This window comes from Triturus cristatus, chromosome 6 (genome assembly GCF_964204655.1).
Source record: "Triturus cristatus chromosome 6, aTriCri1.1, whole genome shotgun sequence".
Classification (NCBI taxonomy): Eukaryota; Metazoa; Chordata; class Amphibia; order Caudata; family Salamandridae; genus Triturus; species Triturus cristatus.
The window spans coordinates 1,731,228,541-1,731,250,680 of NC_140589.1; the positions used below are offsets into that span (position 1 = coordinate 1,731,228,541).

The following is a 22,140-nucleotide window of genomic DNA, read 5'->3' on the forward strand; positions in this document are numbered from 1 at the left end:
CCACATCACCAGACACACCCTGCACCCTGTCTTCTCCGCCAGCGACAAGGTTAAAGTCAGCCACATAACTCCACTCACACGGACGGACCACTCCATCATCCACTTAAACATAACAGGGCCATCAATCACCTCTACGGAGTCTAGGAACACACCAAGCTGCTGCTGACAGAAATGGAATGGCTCAACGACCTCCAACTACACTACCCAGACCCCATGAACGACCTCATAAATGACACAAACAACTCCAACAACTGAATCGCCACCTGTGCCAATACTCTGCCGCCGCCCCGGAAAAACACCAAACCCAAAAGATCCAACAAACAAGCTAGCTAGTACAACCTTGAAATCAGAGTCCAAGAGATTTTGCAAACAACTCAAGAGGAAAGGAAGAACCACCCGAGGAACCACTGCAAGTAACACCTACAAGACTGAACTTAACTTAGACACTATCGCCATCAAGTGAAAGAGACCCAGAAAAAGGCCCTGACCCTGAGAATGGAATCTAGCTCCAACTTTTCGCCATCTTCAAGGAATTCACCAACCCAACAGCAGCTGCCAACACCATAACCCCATACACAAGAACTCTGCAACAACCTCTCTGACTTCTACCACAAACATATCACCAAGATCTACAGCAACTTTTAACCCCAATCACCCCTCCATCAACCTTCCCAGTCTGCTAACCTCATCAAACAATGACTACCAACTGACAGCATGGAACCCTCTATCCATCGAGGACACTGCAGCAATAATGAAGACAGTCCACTCAGGGGCATCTATTTGCCCCCACCATATCTACAGCCTGGGAAGAGCCACAATCAGTGTTGCACTCACTTCAATCATCAACACCTCCCTCAAGATAGCCACCTTTAGAGATAGCAGGAAATACACCGAAGTCATTACCATCCTCAAAAAACCCTCTCAGTCGACCTCAAAGTACCCAAAAACTACTGACCCATCTCGCTGCTCCTCTCTCCAGTCAAAGTCATTGAGAAGACCATCAACAGACATCTTTCTGACCACCGAGAATGCCACAAACTCCTGGACGACTCACAATCAGGATTCCGAAACAAAGCACAGAAACAGCCCTCATCGCTGCCACAGATGACATACGGACCATCCTTGACAGTGGGCAGACCACCGTCATCATCCTCCTTGACCTCTCCTCCACTTTCAACATCGTCTCCCACAACACACTCATCTCCAGACTACACACAGCAGAAATACAAGGACTAAAATGGATAGCTTCCTTTCTCTCTGGAAGAACACAAGTCAGGCTCATGCCGTTCGCATCAGAGCCCAGGAAATATCTCTGTGGAGTTCCACAGGGATCATCACTTAGCCCCACACTTTTCAACTTGTACATGACTCCTTTTGCTATCATCATCAGAACCCACGGAATCAACATCATCTCTTATGCTGATGACATCCAGCTCATTTTATCCCTCTCAGACAACAACGTCACCACCAAGACAAACTTTCATGATCAGCGTAAAAAAGTGAACTGCCTCAATTTCAGCACCAACAAAACTGAACTGCTGATCTTTAGGAATACGAGCTCACTTTGGGACTATATCTGTTGGCCTGCCGAACTCAGACCCACACCCAGCCCAACCAACCATGCTAGAAACCTAGGCCTCATTCTGGACACCAACCTAATCATGAAGTCCTAGGTCACACCTCCACATGATTCTACATCCTCTAAGCATTCAATCAATCAATCAGGGGTTTATATAGCGTGCTACTCACCCATGAGGGTCTCAAGGCACGGGGGGGGGGGGAGAAGATGGCTCCGGATCAGTCGAAGAGCCAGGTCTTGAGGTCCTTCCTGAATGTTTGCAGGGTTAAGGAGCGTCTGATGTTCACCGGGAGCTCGTTCCAGGTCTTTGCTGCGATGTATGAGAAGGCTCTTCCTCCGGTCTTGTTTCTGCGTATGCGGGGGATTTCTGCCAGCATAAGGTCGGCGGAGCGGAGGTTTCTCTTGGGTGCGTGGAAGGAGACTCTCTTGTTGAGGTATTAGGGTCCGATGTTGTTGAGAGCTTCGTAGGCGTGAGTGAGGAGTTTGAAAGTGACTCTTTTCTCGACGGGGAGCCAGTGAAGGTCGCGTAGGTGTTGGGTCATGTGCTCGTGTTGTGGAGTTCAGAGTACGAGTCTGTCTGTGGCGTTCTGAATGGTTTGGAGTCTGTGTAGGAGAGTCTTGTAGATTCCGGCATAGAGGGCGTTGCCGTAAGTCAAGTCTGCTGGTTATGAGTGAGTGGGTGACGGTCTTTCTACAGTCAGAGGGGTTCAATTTGAAGGTCTTACGGAGGATCCGAAGGCAGTTGAAGCTGGTGGAGGCGACGGTGTTGACCTGGCGGTTCTTGCTGAGGGAGGAGTCGAGGATGTTCCCGAGGTTCCAAGCGTGATCGGTGGGGGTGGGTGGGGTCCCGAGGGCAGACGGCCACCAGGTGTTGTCCCAGGCGGTGGAGCAGGGTCTGACGATGAGGACCTCGGTCTTCTCCGAGTTGAGCTTCAGACAGCTGTCTCTCATCCAGGCTGCTACATTCTTTATTCCTTCCTGGAAGCAGCATCTGGTGTCATCTAGCTTGTTCGTGAGGGAAAGGATGAGCTGAGTGTCGTCGGCATAGGATACAATGTTGAGTCCATGTTGTCTGACGATGGCGGCGAGGGGGGACATGTAGATGTTGAAGAGCGTACGGCTGAGAGATGATCCCTGTGGGACTCCGCAGTTGATGTCGGTGGGTTCTGAGAGGAAGGGGGGGGAGTCTGATCCTCTGCGTTCGGCCGGTGAGGAATAATTGTATCCAGTCGAGGGCGGTTCCTTGGATCCCTGCGTCGTGAAGTCTGGCTGTGAGAGTGCGGTGTGATACGGTGTCAAAAGCCTCGGAGAGGTCTAGTAGGATGAGGGCCGCCGTGTGTCCCTGGTCCAGTAGCATGTGGATGTCATCAGTGGCGGCTAGGAGAGCGGTCTCAGTGCTGTGGTTTCTGCGGAATCCAGATTGGGAGGTGTCCAAGATGGCGTTGTCTTCGACGAAGGTGGTTAGCTGGGTTATGTTATGTTATGTAAAATCTTCAAGTGGCTCCCACTGGACACCAGATGTACCATCACACAGGCCCTAATAACAAACAGATTTGACTACAGAAATGCACTCTATGCTGGCATCCCAACCCATCTTCTTCACAGACTTTAAACCATCTATAACGCCACTGCCAGACTTATCATCGACCGACTGCATCGATCTCACACCACATCACTCCTCAGAGAGCTCCACTGGCTCCCCATCCAAAACCACTACCAGTTCAAACTTATCACACATGCATTCAAGTCACTACCCAGTGCGGGACACACATATCTCAGTCACTGGATTCACTTCCACCAACCCACCAGACAACTTCGCTCAGCATCGCTCTCACTTGCATGCACACCCTAAATCCTCAGAAGCAGAATGGGAGGTCGGTCATTTTCCTACCAAACCGCCAAATCATGGAAGGACCTCCCTCAATAGATCAGGGCCTCCTCCCCACTTCTTGAATTCTGCAAGAAGCGGATAAGCTGGCTTTTCAATTAGTCTTCTTGCAGGACCAACAAGACTGCCTGTACTCAGGTCTAGCCTCACCGCACACCTACCCTCACCTACTCAGCGCCTGGATACCCTCAAGCGTGACAAGCAGTAGTCTACAAATCCACCTTACATTACTTTACAATCAATGGAGTGATATCCTGAAAGTTGTCAATGCCTGCCATAGGGGAAATGAAAACCCTGGTTTGTGTTAATGACCACAAAACCTCAATTTTCACGAGTGAGACAAAAACAACTAAACAAGAAGCTCAGAAGGATGAGGAACAAAATGTACCAGGTTAAAATGGAATGACAGATTAGCACAAGATTTGGAATCAACAAGAGGGACCATTATTAGACTTCTTATAGCAAAAGACCGTATTGGAAAATCTATCAAATCCTAAGGTACAACAAAGATCCAGGGTAATTAGGACCCAGACACAAGATATTGTTTGAATCACTGTCAATTTTTAATTATCATACACATTTTATATAATCCTTACTTATCCATTCTATGAAGTTTAAGAGTACCATTGTCTCTTACAAATCTCACCATAGCTAATTGCACTACAGATGATGTATCTGTTTACTGGACAGATTAGTGCATACATAAATGCCCTTGTCTCCCTCGAAGAAAAAAAAATCTCTTAATGACTCGGTTTTGTTCATAGTAATTCATACCTATATAAAGAAGATATTCAAGAAAAATAAAAAGTAGGTAAAACGTAAATATCATTTATAGCGTATGAGCCTGAGCATTTCTATGCAAGAAAAAGTTATATTTTAAAATTCTAGTTTCAAGCTGTTTTTAAACTTAGTATACCAAGCAATGAATGTGTTTCCACAGATGGTACAAAACATTTGACAGTTATTCATTACAGTGTGGTGAAAAAGAACAGCCAGCTATTCTTCTAGGTCTGATCAAAGAACACTTAAGCTTCCTCTGTCAAGGTAACACATTTACAAGAAATGGGGCTCAGTGCAAATGAATAATCAAATAGCTGCAAAAGAGAATTATTCTTTTGTTGTCTATCAAGTGAGGTCACTCTGGACTTCATTAAACCTGCCTGCACAACATCATGTGATAGCAGAGACTTCTGGAAATCACAGAACATCCAGTTACAGTTTTGTGCATAGCAAGCACTACTACCTTTGTCAATCGGAGGCATTTTAGTAAAGCACAGTGCCCATCCGAATGAGACATTTCTAAAAGTAGACATGAGCATAACAACATCAGGTTACACTAGGGGTGGGTGAAATATTCCATTGCGCCTGTGCAATTGGCGTAATTTTAGCGACTCTGTGTTACTCATGTAACGCAGAGTTCCGGCCAAATTCCGTAAATCGCCACATGGCGGAATTTTTTCTCGCATGCAGCTCCAGAACAGTAAGTTTGCGAGCGCAAGCGAGATTTGATGTCTGAGAATTCTGGCAAGATTTTTCTGACGCAGGGCTGTTGTGAGCAGTCTTGGCCGTTCGTGATTAGAAGGCTGACCCTCAAGTAGAAAATCTAATCAAGCGGCAGCAAAATCAACTCGCCTAGATGCGTCCTCTGGTGCATCACGTGGTGCCATTTGTGCTGCTTTTTCAGCACAGAGGCGCTACCAGTGCTAAATCGCAGCACGACAGGACTATTTCCACGCGTTGGCAGAACTCCGTGGAATCTCACTGGATTTTTAAGGGACTCCACAGAATTCCACAGAGCCAAATTCTGTGAGATCCACCAACCCACCCTTAGGTTACACACACATATTATACTATAGGCTCTTTTTCTTAATGCCCATCTCTCTTCCATCTCACAGAGCAAAATGATGCTTTACATTTGCCAAAGTGAGAGCAACAAGTTAACGGAATTAATTTCTTCATCTCCAATGAGTGCAAACAAAAAACATGCAGAGTGGGAAGTAGAAGGATTGGTTTTCCTTAACAATCTGAGACCACTGAGAATTTGTTTGGAAGTATTTTACCTTGTTAGGCCTCACCTATAGACAGCTGTCTGTTGTCAAAACACATATTATGTACAATAGCAATACTTAGAGTTCCTTGGGTTAGCTGATTGGTTGGCTTGCTCATCAATCTCACTTGTTTTCGTATTGTTCAATGGCATTACTCCCTTTTTGTGCTTGTCTTTCCTGTGGAATATAGTTATCATACTTCTGATTCAGGGAACTACTTTTTTATTTCTCTACTCCATGGGGGTTCATCTTTTTTTCTTGCTTTCTCCCACTTCCGTTGTGTGCTGCTTCCCCATACACATCCCACCCACCACCCTCTGTGCTGCTCCTCCACCCTACGGTTGTCTGCTGCTTCCTCCGCCCATCCTGTCCCGCTCTGGTTTTTTAATCTCCCAGACAGCATGAACGATATCTCCCTGTTGACCACTCTCTTACATACACTTTTTAATCCTTCTTTAAGTTGTATTGGTTTAAATTACAAGGTTTTAAAATTGTTTATCAAGAAATATCTGGTCCTGCAGCCATAAATTTGGAGTTACAAGGGCTTACGGTGTATGGCTAAAGTATAGTAAAAGAAAGGACTTACTTCATAAAGAGAGTTTTGGCAGAAAATAAAACTCATCCTCTGGTATCTATAAACGTGGAGAAGTATTTCAATTGGGCAGTTTAATCAAACTAGAGATTGGGGACAGTGCTATAAGACTAAGCCCTGAGACATCAGCTATGCCAAAATACACACGCTACAGTCTACCGCGATGCTAGATAATATGCAATGAGCATCCATATCTGGAGTGCCTGACGCATTCTGCTCTAAAGAGCAGGTGAAATCCCAAAGCATTGCTCTAACCTCCCACGCTCTGAGTGTGCGCATTACGACCCCCAACCATTGGGGAGTGGGGTAGAAGCCCCCTCAAGCTGGGTCCAATCAGGGTCATAAACCACTTTTATTATACCAAACTGTACATGCCATACATAAAGAGGTCGAAATCAGCCCGTATGAAGTTGTTTGCAACTCCTCTGGCCTGTAGTTTACCTAGCTAGTGCCTTGTTTTATAAGAAGATATTTGTTGGTGCTGGCTGGTGTGGGTGCTGGCTGGAAAGGTATATTGCTGTCTAGATGATTGATTACACCTTAGCTAATATAGCGAATATAATACATATATTAATTTATATAATAAATATAGTCCTCGTCTTTGGTAGATTTCACTACAGCAGAATGTAAGTGTGAGTCCATCTCTGTATCGACGGTCACCTCGTAGTTTATAGATCACAACCATAATGAAATGAGGAACAGAAGACAGTGAGCAGTCAAGTGGATGACTTGCTAACCGTGGACCTAAACCCCAGCCTCTGTGAGAGCGTCTATATTTTCTAACCCCCCGCGCAAACTCCTGTTTGCTCAAGGGTCAAAAGCCTGAATTGTATGGGGTTTACTGCACCTAGTAATTACGGAGTGTTTTTTAACCCAACTCCTTACATTTGTATCAGTTTATCATTTTGAATACTTGGGGAACATTTCATACCATTTGCAAAAAAAATTACCTTATATTTGCACTTATTGCATAGTTCATATATACAAACAAAATGTAAAAAACACTTAATGTCTATTGACTTCAGGCTATTTTTAATGTAGAATTCTAAGAATGGGGCACAGAGCACAAAGCAACAAAGCCTGGTTTGCATAATGGCTGATTAGCTACTGGCAGAGAGCATCATGGTCTTTCCATGACTAGACCACGCATGCCCCATGGCACTGTCCTTAGCGCCATGATGCAGTTTGAGTGAAAGTTCAGACTTCATAAATAAAAATAAAACCAGGGCAAAAGTCCTATAAAAAGAAGTGGGCGGACTAACAATATGCAAATGACCTCTTGACGTCACGTGCTGAACGTGTCCCGGTGTCTGAAAATTACACCGGACACTTTCAGCATATTTCTGTGGGGCCCAGCTTCTTGGTAGGGGGGACGGCGTCCACCCTGTGAAAAGAGTGGGGGGACGCCGTGTACCTGCGTGTACCCCCTACTCGAGCCCTGTATATAACTAAATATACTATTTCACCAAGTGCGTGCTGAGGGACTGGCAGTAGCAATGCTTATCACAAATGATAGCTATTGCGGACAATTGGAGCCACCAACGCCGATGTCTGAATACATGTACCTGTGGGTTGGACTGGCATTACCCTGGTAGGTTTCAGACTAGTGGGCTACTTCCCAAGCAGGATGGTCTACCATAACCCACCAATGAAACCCACCATGCACCATCCTAGCTGTCGCATCTTTCAGTCACTTCCTCCAGTGTGGGGTTGCCTCACACATTTTTGCCTGGGCAGATGTTAGTCCCCAGCCATGCCCTGATGTCGTTCACGTCTTCACTGCTGTTGCATCGAGATAAGCACCGTCTCATCCACACATCATTACGTTGCAGGATTTTGAGACAATTTCCGCACCCATCCTGCGATCTTGCCCCCAACATGTCTCCCATAACAAACAATTCTTGCTACATTTGTACTGGAGAAAAAATATACTTGTTTGCACACAACCATTTGAGTAACTCAAGTGCCTTCAATGGGAAGTAACTGAAAAAATAAGCCAGGGTGATTTGACCGCATCACTTTTTTTTGCTGCAACTTAAAAGTCAGGTTTGCACCAGCCATTGATAGAATAAGGTAAAAGGGTTTGTTGCTCCCCAGATTCCCCTACAGAATCTGAGCAAATAGGCTAGTAAATGGATAATTCTAGATCTATAAGGAGGAGGCTGCCATTCAGGAGTACACAATAGCTTCAAGCGCGGAATCACAGAGAGACTCATTCATCGCTATCATAGAGGCTTAACATGGTTTCCTGGCTCGGAAATGCCCACAGTTCTAGTTTAACAGGTATCGCATACCTAGGCAAATTTACAATGTCAATAAATTCAACAGTGGCACGGGTAACCCTAGCTGAAATTCTAATTTCCTTAAAAAGTTGAACCACTTGGATTTTCATATCATTCTGTTCCATAGATATGTTTGTATCGTGACCAAAGCACATTCAATAGGCTAATGTAATACAAAGAGCAGAATGTTATACAAATATGGTATTGTTGTGTTACTGCTCAATAGAGATATGATATGAAATCGCACTGAAACGAAGGGATTAGAAGGATAACAGTTCGTCATTGAGTAGGTTTGTCAAGCGGTCAACAAAATGATTACCTCATGGATAAACACTCATTTACCAATGTTAGTTTCATTACATCTATCAAAAACAAGCATCGACAAACCCAATAGCATTGCCTTTATTAAGGTGCATGCACACAGGGACACACAACATTTATGAATACACTTACATATACTGCACATACATATGCATATCCCAAGAAAAACACACCTGTGCACATCCACGAATGCACAAACCAACAGATCTAGAGATACTCAAACATACACAGCATCAGACCTACATGTGTGCACATCAATAGGTAGACATCATCACAGCACACAGATTAACAAATAACAGAACCTCATGCAAGCACCCCAAGACCCAGCGGCCCACAGACAGACTGCTCACTAGGTATTCTTTTCTTTCTAGGACTAACATCATCATCATAGTCTTTATTCGAATTTAAAAGAATTCATACAAGACACAAACATGTACAAAACACAAAAATATTACTAATCACATACCCTATATAATACATAAAATCATCCAATAAATACCTAAAAGTTACTATTAAAAGAGAATTAAACATGTCGGCAGACTAAAGATGGAAACACATTTTAAAATACAAAACAAAAAGGAAAAATAAAACATCAATTGGAACAAGAAAATTTTCAGCCAACGTCCCAGGAACATAAAGCCCTACGGAGGTACTCCCACAATTTCCCTAAGAGCCTTGTGCCTTAAGGACCAAGCCCAACCCAAGTATTTAGCTAGGGCAATTGAAACAACTGGAAAAGTGCTTGTGCATAAGGGTCTTAGAGCAACAGCAGAGCTCCTTGTGGCCAAAGTTTTACACATAGGAGACAACCATGTTCGTCTAGGGATAGCGTATGCAGGGCAAACAAACAAAAAATGGGCAGTTGATTCCTCGTGAAAGCCACAGGCAGGGCAAGTTCCTACACTAGCACCAAACCACCCGCTAGTAAGGGCCCTGAATGGAAGAGAACCTGCTCTAAATTGGAAGTAAAGTTTCCTGTCTCTAGGTTGGGTAATTAGGTCCCAATAAGGTTCAAAAGCTGGAGTAACCTTCGCCTCCAAGTATCGGCTAGTCATCGTAGGGGAGTTAGAATCGCTCCAGACCCGATAGTTTACCCGTTCCCAATAGAGCATTTTCAGGAGTCTCTTGGGAGGAAACACGGCAGCTACTGGGTCACTCCATAGCCCCTCCAATCCCAGGTCTATCAATGTCTCCCGGAGGTTCCTCAGCCACCCGATCTTATGGAACGTATCGGCCTGTATTACGTCCATAAGACCCATTGCGTATGAATGAAGCTCCGGGGTGGTCCAGAGCCTCCGCCAGTATAAGACCGGACGGAGTTTGGCTAGGTCCTTGATAGCCTTCCTACCCAGATCATACCGCAGTGGTACCAGGGGCGTGCTCTGCGGGAGGCCAGTTATGCTACGGAAAAATTTATTTTCGACGACTGTTAGAGATGTCAATGCGTCGAAACCCCATAGCTCGGCCCCATACAACACAGAGCTTAGAGCCTTTGCCTCATATACTTGGAGCACGGGTTTAATAGGCTTAGTGAAGGATTTTTTGTGCTCACTGGTCAGAGCTCCCGTTATCTGCCTAAATTTCATTGTAGACATTTCCATGTGTCTATTCCACTTATTATCGTGAGTCACATGCATGCCTAAGTAGACAAAATTATTAACCTCTTCGAGTGTTTGCCCATTCATAAAGAGCTTTCCTGCTCTATAACTTGAATGCGGGTTAAAGGCCATGAGTTTAGTCTTGGTCACATTAACCTCTAGGCCATAATTTCTGCAAAAATCTTCTAAAACTGACAATGCCCTTTGCAGGCCACTCTGAGTTTTAGATACAATGAGAGTATCGTCAGCAAACATCAATATTGGGGTAATCACTCCAGCCAGCTTGGGAGCGTCGGTGTTGACTCGTAGCATATAATCTACTATTCCATTGATGTACAGGGAAAAGAGCGTGGGTGCCATGGCGCAGCCTTGGCGCACACCGCGCTCTACCAGAAACTCAGGGGTGATTTCACCCGGGCCTCCCCACTGAATTTTTGCAAAATTAGGCTCATGGAGCCGCATGATTAGAGTCAAAAGTTCCAAGGAAAGCCCCAGCTTTTCGAGGACCCTCCACAGCCGCTCACGAGGAACGAGGTCAAAGGCAGCTCTTAGGTCCACAAAAGCGACGTAGAGACTGCCTTTACCTAGCGTTACTACCTTCCAGTGCAGTTGGACAAAGCGAAAAACCTGGTCCACAGTGCTGGTAAATTTGCGAAAACCAGCTTGAAAAATGGAGAGTATCCTATTGTCTTCAATCCAAACCAATAACTCATTCAGGACCATCCTCCCGATGACCTTTTGGATTGTGTCTATAAAACTAATAGGTCTGCAATTTCCTGGGAGTGTTTTATCTCCCTTTTTAAAGATAGGAATTATAATAGGACCCCCCCATGATTTAGGCACTGGGGCGCCTTCAGCCACAGCATTAGCCACTAATGCAATATACTTGCTCCAACAAGGCTTGTTATTAAGGAAGAGATCAGATGGGACCCCATCCAATCCCGGTGCCCGCCCAGCTGCTACACAGGCCATGGCAGCTAGAGCATCCTTGGGACTAAAGGGACCGTGCGTGTAAAAAACGTGCGATGTCGGCCCCGGGCATTTATATAGGGGATTACTTGCATATTGTGGTTTAAAGTGCCCAATCCACTCCTCTTGAGTGACTTGGTTTGATGGACTATCTGGCATACCACCTCTGTTCCACTTAATCAGGTTCCAGAACAATCTAGTGTCCCTGGCGTAACATGCCTCCTTCAAATCTAGCCGGTACAAATCATCCCATCTTTTTTTTCGCTTGAGCAAGGCATTTCTTGTAAGAGTGTCTGGCTAATTGAATACTTGTCTTGCTCCCACTAGAAAGGGCATGTGTCAGGTTACCTCTGGCTCGTCTGCACTCCCCGTCGTACCACCTTAATCGCTTGAGGGGGGGCTTGTTACCCTTGCTCATTGGCTTGAGGAAGAACCCACGTAGTCCCTCAAAGAAGGACTCGTGTAATCTGGTGGCTTGTTCTCTACTTTCTTTAGTCGCCAGAACGTCCTCCAATTTCACAATGGTTTGGGCAAGCTCAGTGTCAATGCTAGCAGTAACCTTGACATTAGTCTTGACCTCGGACCACTTGAGTCTCCGCATGTCATTAGTGGGGACACAATCAGGAGGAGCTAATTTTGGTTCTTCTCCCGCCATGCTACGGTCCCCCCACCAGCAGTGAGTAACACAAATGGGGTTATGGTCGCTCTCGACTCTTAATTCAACCACCATGTCGGTAATATGCTGCCATAACCTCATGCAACAAAGAACATAGTCAATCCTGCTGGCTGAGCGACCGCTATCAAAGGTGGATGCGCCCTTCTTATCCCCTAGAGTCTAGGACTAACAAATTTCTCATTTACAGTTGTGAGGTGGCCCCACTGCATAGCATGTACAAGTCCTAGGCATTCATTTTACAAAGCATTATCAAGTCTGTTGGCTCGAATAGGTCACACGAGGCACAGACAACAGTTCTGAGAATGTATTACATAGTAAAATTAAATTAAACCCTAGGATAGAAACAGGACACTAGGTGTACATGTAGAGATCTTGCAACACAGATTGTACAATGCAGTTTGCATGCATTAACTGTACCAGGTTTAATTTTGAATACTTAAACAACTCGTATTTACAATCTAAATTCATTCTGATTCCTTTTCAAAACGTTTTTCTATTGCCTTAGGATTTTGTAGCTTGCTACATACAATGCAAACGGTTTATTTTTCATTTAGTCTTTCTGAATTGGAGTCTTTGTTTGTATATCAAGTAAGTTTTGAAGAGTCCATAGTAACACTAATGTCTACTGGGTAATTAGTATCTGCTGATTGAGGCGGAGAAGTGGGAGAGAGCAGGCACTTTGTTTTCTATTCAGTCGCGTCTCTGCACTAACGTGGTAGCACATTAGTTGGACATGATCCGTTGGATACCCGGGAGAGGCATTTGTTGTCCTTCATTGTTCCTCTGGTGAGGAGTAGTATCCATAGATAGTCATACCCGGCCCCCCTCCACCACAGACAATGAAGTTTTGATGAGTGAACTCTCGCTGTGGGGAAGTGCTGATGGACTGTGTGGCCCTCCTAGATGTACATCTCTTCTAGGAAGACAGCAACAACTCTCTGTTGCATGCGCCATTTCTTCCCATCGAGGGGCAATGCTTCCCTGTGCCCAGCTGTGCCCAGCTGTGCAAGTTTCTTACAGAACCTTCTGATAAACCCCGGTGCATTCTGGGAATCTGAACTTGATGATGCTAGGTGAAGGGCCTTGCTGGTTTTTTGGCTGGGCTTTCACTTATTCTGAACGCCCCACTAAGTGATCTCATAAAAAAACAAGTCGCTTGGGTACAGACTGTTTGTTATCAGTGGGAATTCGTAAAAATAGAATTCAATTTCTACAGAATTCTTTGTCTTTGCTTGTTCAACAGTCAATTGTTTCCAGAAGAAGTCTCAGCATCAATAACTCTGAAATGTAGTGTACAAGACTATCTGCGACTGTAGAGGCTTCCAAATAATTTTGGATTTACCGCATTTCCAAAGTAATCTACAAACTAAAGCATATTTTGCAGATTTCAACAAAAGTTTCCTTTAGCTCAAACAGATCCAAAGTTTCTTAAGGAACGCATGTTTCTGTAATCGAGGTTAGGTTTTCAATAAAAGCACATCCTATTTCCAGTGTGTCTACCAACAACAACTTACCAAAATCTTAGCATTGATAAACTTGAGACAAAGGCTGCTGTCTGCGGCACAAGGTGTAGGCAGACAGCACAGTCAGCCCTCATAAGGTGTTTTCTAAAGCATGCTAAACACATGACATCTGGAATCACCGAATATGTTATGGCTGATTACCTCAACTAAATACTTTCTGTTAGGGGCTGTTGTGCATATACAACACACCAGAAGGGGAAATTATTACATTAAATTTGACTAACATTTAAACCAGGCACACAGGAGCCCATAAAGCCAAAAGGTGAACCTGAACTGGCCTCCATGAACTTTACATTAATAATTACACCACAGTTCTATAGCCTCCCGTCTACTAAGAGGAATAGGTTATTTATAGGATGTCACGTAAGGCAAAAAAGAAGCTGGACGCGATAATGCTTCCCTTCAGTATTTGAAAAGTTCAGAACTATACATAAAACAATGAGAATCACCATTTATTTCATTTCTAATGTATAATCTGCTAATGATCATGCTTTACTTTAGACATTGTCCTGCAATACTGTAGAAAAGAGGTTGAGAATCCTACCTATGAATGGAATTCTAGGATACGGACTTCAGCCAATGAATATTATGAATTCAAAGACATTGTTGGAGGGAAGTGCAGTTTTTGAAGTGGAATTTTGCAGGATTGAGGACATTCTGTGCTGATGCACAATATTGATAGATCATCATTTTCATAAGACTCTGTAAATTGAAATTGATTATAGATCTCATACACTTAAAAAATCACCTTGGAAAATAATAATGATATGTGTATTTGTAAAGTGCATCTTCAACCAGAAGAGTACCTTGTCACTGAAATAACAGGTATTTATTGTTAGCCACCTTAGTGGTACTCATTTTATCAACCTCAGAAGGGTGAAGGGCTGAGTGGACCTGCCAGGATTCGAACCTGTGACCATAAAATCAAACACAGAGTCCCCCAGTGGATACAATAGTCCATGAATAGGTGACATGCTCAGGTCCATGAATAGGTGACATGCTCAGTTTCTTAATGTTTTAGTGAGTAAACCCGTGGAAAGATGATGCTTGATCTGGGAACGTTTGCTTTGGAAAGAGCACAGGCTGACAGCACAGACAAGGCCTTCCTTAGATTTCAACAGATGAGTTCTCAAGGATGACGATCTGCTATTGGCCACCACTGTGAAGGGCCACTGCCTGTGAGGTGGCAGTCTGTTGATACTCAGTTTGGGTGATTGGTCCCTCCCTCTTAAATTGCTATTACTTTCCACGGAAAGCGAAGGTTAGAGGATGTGAGGTACTTCTTAAATGGAAGGGTTGTCAGTACCCTCCTGAAGAAGACATTTGGTGTCATTAATTGTAGGTCAAAATGAGCGGCATATGATCCATGTATGAAAAGCCACAAAGAGATCAAGAACATGGACGTATCTCAGCCCATTTTCAGGTAGCCTTAGTTCGACATTTAGCCGCATTACCTTTTTGGCCCTTGTAGGTCTTTTTGTGTCTCCATTTTTTTTTATTGTTTTATTCAATATTCAGGTGAGTGAGTTTTTTTATTTGTGATGTGCACTATCATTTGCAATTGTGTGGTTACAAGTTAGCTGATTTTGTCTAGGTTTTTCAGGAAACTTCTCTGTGTTTTTGGATTGGTGTCAGAGTTTCACCTTGGTGAATGTCAATGATAAAGGAATCTGGATGTGATAGGAACAATGAACCTTCGTTTTGTCTTGAGTTTGTAGACTTCCTAGCTTGAAGAGCATTTGACGTATTGTGGATAGGCAGATATTATTTGAAGTAACTTTAGATCAGCCATGTGGTGGTGGGGTTCCACAAAGAGCTTTCGTTCTTTATCTGGGTTGCAGGTGATGCCCCTGTGAACTTCAATCGAAATGCTTATTAGTTCCATAGATCGTCTGATCACAGGGCTTAAATGGTCCTTTCTCCAACTAACGCCGCCTGGTGTTCATCGTGCACCCCTTCAAAAGCCCACGAAGGAGAACAAAAGGAGCACACATTGGGGGTACGGGATAACTCCCCAACTCTTAAGGCAGATCCGTCAGCAATCTAGTCCACTGCTGGCCCACACTTTCACCCCACCCCACGCTAAACGCAGCCACTTTTTGAGTGTCTACTCTCGACAAACGGCACAGCCATGACACAAATTACACAGACAGCATTTGGAATTACAGGGGAAAAAACAGAAACTACTCGGTTCTATGTTTTTACAGCCTTTGCTTTGCTCTTCTCTTTCCTTAATAACACATATAGTGAACTCAAATCACCACCCTGCCAGGGAGCTGGAAAGAGAGGCGGTAATTTAATCCCAGAGGCGAGGCGCGGAGGCGTTCTGATCAATTTCTCCCCCGCCATGACACCCAGCCCCTGAAACAGCAGCCGCGCGGCGGGCTTGACAGGCAGCACCAAACATGGAGAGCGCGCGGCGCGCAGGGCGAGGGGGGCAGAGGCTTGGCCGGCCCGGCTAGCAACCAGCGTTTACAAACACGAAAACAGGGGATCAGATGGGCGGCCATAAATTACAGCGGGATTACAGCGCGCAAGAGAAATTTCTCAAAATAAAACACCGGTCTGCGATCTCTCCATCTCAGTTCGACCCTCACGGGCCAACTAGAAGGGGTTTTCCCATGCTAATGTCGACGGCGCTGCGATCTATGCTTTAGCAGTTTCATTTGAAAGTGGGGGCTTTTGGCCGCTACATAGTTAGGTTCACTTGTTTGAATGCTGTCGGAACATGAGATTCTCACTTTGAAAAAAACACTAATTCAGTTCAATAAAACGACATTCTCCCAGCGCAGACTGCCAAACAGGTATTCTCGTTCCAATTCGGATTAATTATCAAACCAATGAAAGAGACAGCTCTGACCTAACTCAGCTTGTACGTGGTTTGTAACCTCACTGCAGCCGTGCCATGGTATCGTCATTTCCTAATACAGACACACTGTCACGCGGAGATGCATTTGGAACTTGAGATAAGGGCCTGCCCCAACCCCCTCCGCCCCGCAGACATAACTCTTTCGCGGATTTGTGAATACATGTCGGCCATTTGTGAATGCTTACACCTTTTTTTAGCTAGGTTGATGTAACTTTCAAGAACGATGTATTTGTTTTCGATGTTTATGTGACTTTAAAATATATACAATGTGCAAGATGCTGTGACTAGCAACAACACCTGTTGTTTACAACACTTTGAATCTGAAAATCAAGTTGTAAATAGCTGCCTGCAATTTGTTGAATTTTTGTTATCCTTATTCATAAAAACGTATATTTATGACAGCGTTTGAGGGTGGTATGTTAATGATTTAAAAAAACTAAGTAGATGGGTAAGGCAGTGGTATTCCATTAAGGCCCCTGCATACGAGTCGGGTGGACCAGTATGCAGAGGTGGGGTGTCGCTCTACCCGATTTCAGCTGTCTCGGGGTTCCTGCACCCATGCTTTCCAGGTGCCGAAACACCAGGCCTGAGATCTGGCGGTAGAGGCGGGGCACACACGGCAGTCTGCACACTCACCACCTCCTACAGTACAGCGGAGGGCATGGATAGCTCTTCTCTGATTGGCTCCCGCCTCCTCTGCCGTCACCCCTCCCCGGACACCTGCATGCGGCACATCAACCGCAACAATCGCTCCCACTCCCATTCACCACCTGGCCCAGCGGCTGGCACATGCCATCACTTTATTCGGAATGGGGATCCGCAGGCTGATTTTGGCCAGTAATACCGGGTCCATGTGTTATTCCCCATTCCAGGCAGAAAAACAAGAGGAACTGGATTTACATGTAAGGGTACCAACTGTAAATGGCATTTCCACCCGCACAGTATCTGCACCCAAATAAGGTCACTCGTAAGGTGGACAAAACAAGAGAGCCCTTATTACTTAAACTGCCTGGTTGGCGCTATCTCAAAACAGCCTGGTTGGCGCTATTTCTTTCGGCTGCTTTATTTGCACCGAGGTGCTACTTTACAAACGTCAGTGTTCCTGTTTTCTAAGCCAGACAAAATACAAATATTGGGCCTAGTTCAAAAATATTTTTTTCCTGAACTGCTCTAGCACAGATTGGGGGAGAAACATGTTTGCACGCGCACGAATTCGGAAAAAACCTGCAAATGCAGAAAATGCCTTGCACGTGCACTCTTTCCCCAGCGCAAATTTTGTGTGTGGGGGGGGGCAGGTGGGGGGGGGGCAGACATATGGCAAAGGGAGACTCCAGGGCATCCCTCATTCCCGAAGAGGTGGTCTCAGGTCAGAGCCAGGTGTACCTCACCTTCCCCTACGGCGGTCCTGTCCTAGTCTCCAGAAGCTGGGCAGTGCAGCCAGGGACTAGAAATGTTCGCTGCCTGTATTGAGGATTGTGTGCCCCACCACTCATGTCATAGAAAAAAAGTGCAGTAGAGATAATGTTCCTAAGCAGTGCTTGGAATGGAAAAACGGAAGTGCAGGAATCGTATATACCAGAGTGTCTACTTGCTTCTGAGAAGCCCCAGTACTCTCCAATCAAAAGTATTGCACCTCTGCTAAGAAGTGCAGGTGCCGAGTACCCGACAGCACCAGCTCATTTAAAGCACTGTCCCTAAGGGGTGCATCTGTAAATCTAAGCATTGACAGGCATGGGCCTTCTAAGGCCAATAGATGTGGAAGTGGCTCCCATGGGGGCAAGACTGCTGAAATAAGCAGGCCCCGTCACCACGCCCACTTTTTTCATGGGAACTAATGCGTAATTGAGCTGTGGGTGTGTCCACAGCTTTGTTACGCAGGGACTGCTGGGGCAAAAATGTTCGTGCAGCTTCAGTGTTTGCTGCCCAGCCTTCCTCATGCCAGCGGGTACGGATTTTGAATTAGGACCTGATGGCAGATAGTATGCGGCTGCACATTGCGGTGGACATTTTACCCCTTAAAAAGATGTGTCTTGAGTCCATTGGTTTTTGTTGCTACAAAACAGCAGGCACCAGCAAAAAAAGAAAAGAAAAATAGCACACCACTTATATATATATATATATGATTTTTTTTTCAAATGCATATGCCTTCCTTATGGAATATGTTTGCCTAAGGGTAAGAGCCTGGACAAGTGTTAGCAATGGAACCTTTTACTGCTAGGGGATAAGATGGCAAATGTCCCACACTGCAAAGAATGGGAAGGTTTTGTGCCATTTACCAATATTTAGCCTCTAAATCTGTCCCAACACTGGACCCTAGGATTGAAGTACTGAGTGAGTCTCCCAGAATAACAGTTGAACCATTTTTATTTCTCACAATCAAACTGAGTGGGACCCCGGGCACAAGCCCCTCTGCTCTCCTGCTACTTGCCTTCAGTGGGACACCTTGGCAGCGGCCGATCTTAGAAGACAAGCTCCTGCCAACCGCTGAACTCTGGAGTTAGGGAGGTCTTTGAACCTTGGCAGCAGATGGACATGGCTGGCTCTCCTTGATGCTGGACTGGAGTGCGGCGACAGATTGAAGTGCATGGTTTGCACACTTCGTTGGTTGCTCCATAACATGGCGCCTCCTTCTAGTGCCCCCAGTGTTTACCCGCCTTGGACAGCTCACATTCAAAGCCTAGTTGGCAACGCTCTTCTCTTAAAACAGTTTTTGTCATCTTGCTATTTTTAAACATTAGCTTTTTTCAGAAACAGGCCGCACTATAATTCTTTTATTATTTTTGTCGGCCTCCGTTATTTGCGAAAGGTTATAGGGGTCTTAAGCTTTTGTTGCACTTTCTATGGAATCCTAATGTGTCCATTGTATGTTGAATGAGTATGGATTATGAAACAACCAAAGAACAGTCATAATTTAGGTCCAATCACACATGCACAGATATCTGGATTAAATACACTTTTGTGCCTCCATGCTGGATTACACTTTACTATGTTTGATTCCTCAGTTTATAATCCAAAACGTGAGGGCATTTGCTGAATATACTGAGAATGTTTTCAGTTGAAAAAGCTTTAGCTAAACATACTCCTGCACTCGCTCACCTTCCCTTCCCCACACACCAAGTGTCTGACACACTTAACTTTACTAAGGAAACTGACACACTCTTTGACCTAACCACACTTAAGGATAACTTCCAAAAATATCCAACAGCCCAGAATATCCAAGTTCAGCTCCTTATGAAAACTGGATAAAGCAAAACTGTAAAGGCAAAGTGCATTCTCGGTTTGAGGCCTGGCCACTTTTAGATTTGTCGTTCTATCAGTCGGTTTGCAATGGAAACACAACGGGTCTTGTTGTATCTCACAGTGTCGTAGTAGGATCTGGGATCCTGTGATGGCTCATGAGATCTGATGCATCGTAACATGAGAGATGTTAATGTCTTTCCATAATTGTAATAACAATGCTATGATAAACACCAGGCTATGTGTACCTCTTATGATCAAATCAATGAGTCTCAAATCCCAGAACACGAAGAATCGATTAAAGACAGGCGACCTTAGCACGATGGTCCTCAAAAAGGCACTGATCAGCTTATCAAACTGAGGACCAGAGCACTGTTGAGTTATAACAAAGAGAACACAAGAGATTGGTTCATCTAAACCATCATCTATGGGTTAAAACAGAATAGCTACACAGAATACAAGAATCCCAAAGTTGGAGACTTTTAACTTGCATGCACACTTATTTTTCAATACATTTCAATCCGGAGTTTTAGAGTAAACTTAATGTTTGTCACCAATTGTATTTGGAAAAATAGGAATCATGAGAGAATTTTAGGCTATTAAATAGAATGCACAAGCAGTGAGTCAGTCTCTTTTTTTAAATACATGGCAGCGATATATTTAAGAAATATTTCTATTTTAATGCCCAGGTGCATCAAATATGTCAGGAACCACAGCAGGGCATACATTAAAAAAGATCTGAAAGAAAAAGAATGTACCTTTCAAAACAAGTGGCTCTTTGCCCTCTCGCTTCAGCGACTCCAGTACTATGTGGAGGGGTTGGGAAGGCATTACTCGGCTTGGCTCATTGGTATTGTCATCATAAACTATGATTTCTTTGGAAAATATTCTCTTGAAAGAGTCCTTGCCCTCCCGGCAGGAGATCAAGTCCAACACAGTGATCTTGCCCTGCTGAAGCCTTCTCCTGCTGATCTTATCAGAGCAATTAATATGGACGGCCCCTTGGATGTGGCTCTTATTGTATTCCATGAATGGTCGGCAGTCAATGATCACCGGCCCTTGGCTTTGCAGGTGAGTCTTACTGAATTTGGTCATCTTCTTGGCCAAATCATTTGGGTAAATAGTTTTTATGTTGGCAGATTGCTTTGCAATGCTAGACTTCGGGCTTCCGACGCTGCCCGACGGGCTCAAAGTGCCAGTGCTCTCATTGTTATTTACCATCGGGTTGGAAGGGCAGGTTGGAGGTGCTCCTAAAGTATTGCTGGTGATGGTGGTGCTGGCAGTCGCTAGGATTTGAGTCTGATTGTCTTTTTCGTACGTTGCCACAGTGCAGCAACTGGCACTGCTGCATCCACAATTCAGGGAGCGTGCAGAGCCGTTGGATGAGGGCATATACGTCAGATTAGCAGCCTTCAGCGATACAACCGTGGTGCTGAGGAGGGTTTTACGGGTTTCCGTAAGCGAGGATGCTGATTGAATGTAACTGGAGTCCAAGCAAAGGTTGAGATCCTGAGGTCTAACTGGCCGAGACAGTGCCACCACAACCCTGTCGTCTAAAGGCGATGGAGGCATGAGGGAGCTGAAGGCCAGCAGCTCAAGGTGAACTCAAGGTCTCAGTCTGGAAAGGAAAGTAGAAAAGTGATTAAATATACCAAATGCAATCAGTTTTCAATTGTAAGTCTGTTAAATGGTAGCGGCAGTTTCAGTCGATAACCTTCCAAGTATTTGCCCGGCGATAATCGCCTCTCATACCACTCGATAATTTACCAATAAAAGAGGCAGGCGCCGGAGACTGGAAGGCAGGAAACAAGGTTTTATTCCGTCGGAGCAGAACACATCAGATCAGACAGCAAGGTATCGTCACGAGGTGCTCTAACCGCATCTCTGAGACCTGGTCTCTTATACACTGGTTTATTGCTTTATTACACATAGTACATTCTTGAGATTCTTTTGAAGTACGGGGGAATATCCCCTGGAGCCCCGGTTCAGATCCGATCCCACACATAGATACAGTAGAAGTTCCCACCCTACCCGCAGTGGGAGATGGCTATCGCGCAGCAGGGAATTCCGCTAATTCCCGGGGTGTGTGCAACTGGCCGGGTCTCAGGGGGTAGGGGCTTTGATCTACTGTAATCCCTTTGATGTGGGGTGTTTCCCTTACAGTAGGGGCAGTAAACTGCATCCGCAGGGCTAGGTGATGGCCTGGGACCAGTTCAGACAATGGGGCGCAGAGGAAGGGGGTTATCAAAGGAGAGGCATGACCATGTATGGGTTGTCGGTTGGAAGTGGTTCCGTAGCAGGGTCGCGCGGAAGGAGAGGGTTTATGGCCTGTATGAGAGAGCGGGGGTGGCCGGCGCGCGGGGGATGCTTGCAGCGCCAAGGGAAAACGCTGGCGGTCGAGAGTGAGCGGAGAGAGCGGGGTGCCTAAAATGGCGGCCGTGCATTCGTTGCGCGTGGTGCTGGGGAGGGGCAAGATGGCGCAGATAATGTTCAGTTTGCGAGCTAAATTTCCACAAGTCAAGCGTGAACAAACATATTGATCAAGTTCTTCTTCTGTA

At 45.1% G+C, this 22,140-nt stretch overlaps 1 protein-coding gene across 3 annotated transcripts in view; it reads right to left on the reverse strand.

Annotated features, from left to right (window-relative positions):
• Positions 1–22,140, reverse strand: part of DUSP10 (dual specificity phosphatase 10) — a 75,680-nt gene that overhangs the window by 47,741 nt on the left and 5,799 nt on the right. For all 3 annotated transcript variants that reach the window (XM_085612965.1, XM_085612964.1, XM_085612963.1), the window contains exon 2: positions 20,341–21,200. In XM_085612965.1, the coding sequence (XP_085469091.1) occupies positions 20,341–21,154 (814 nt within the window). In that variant the 5' untranslated portion in view covers positions 21,155–21,200. The remainder of the gene's footprint in view (positions 1–20,340; positions 21,201–22,140) is intronic.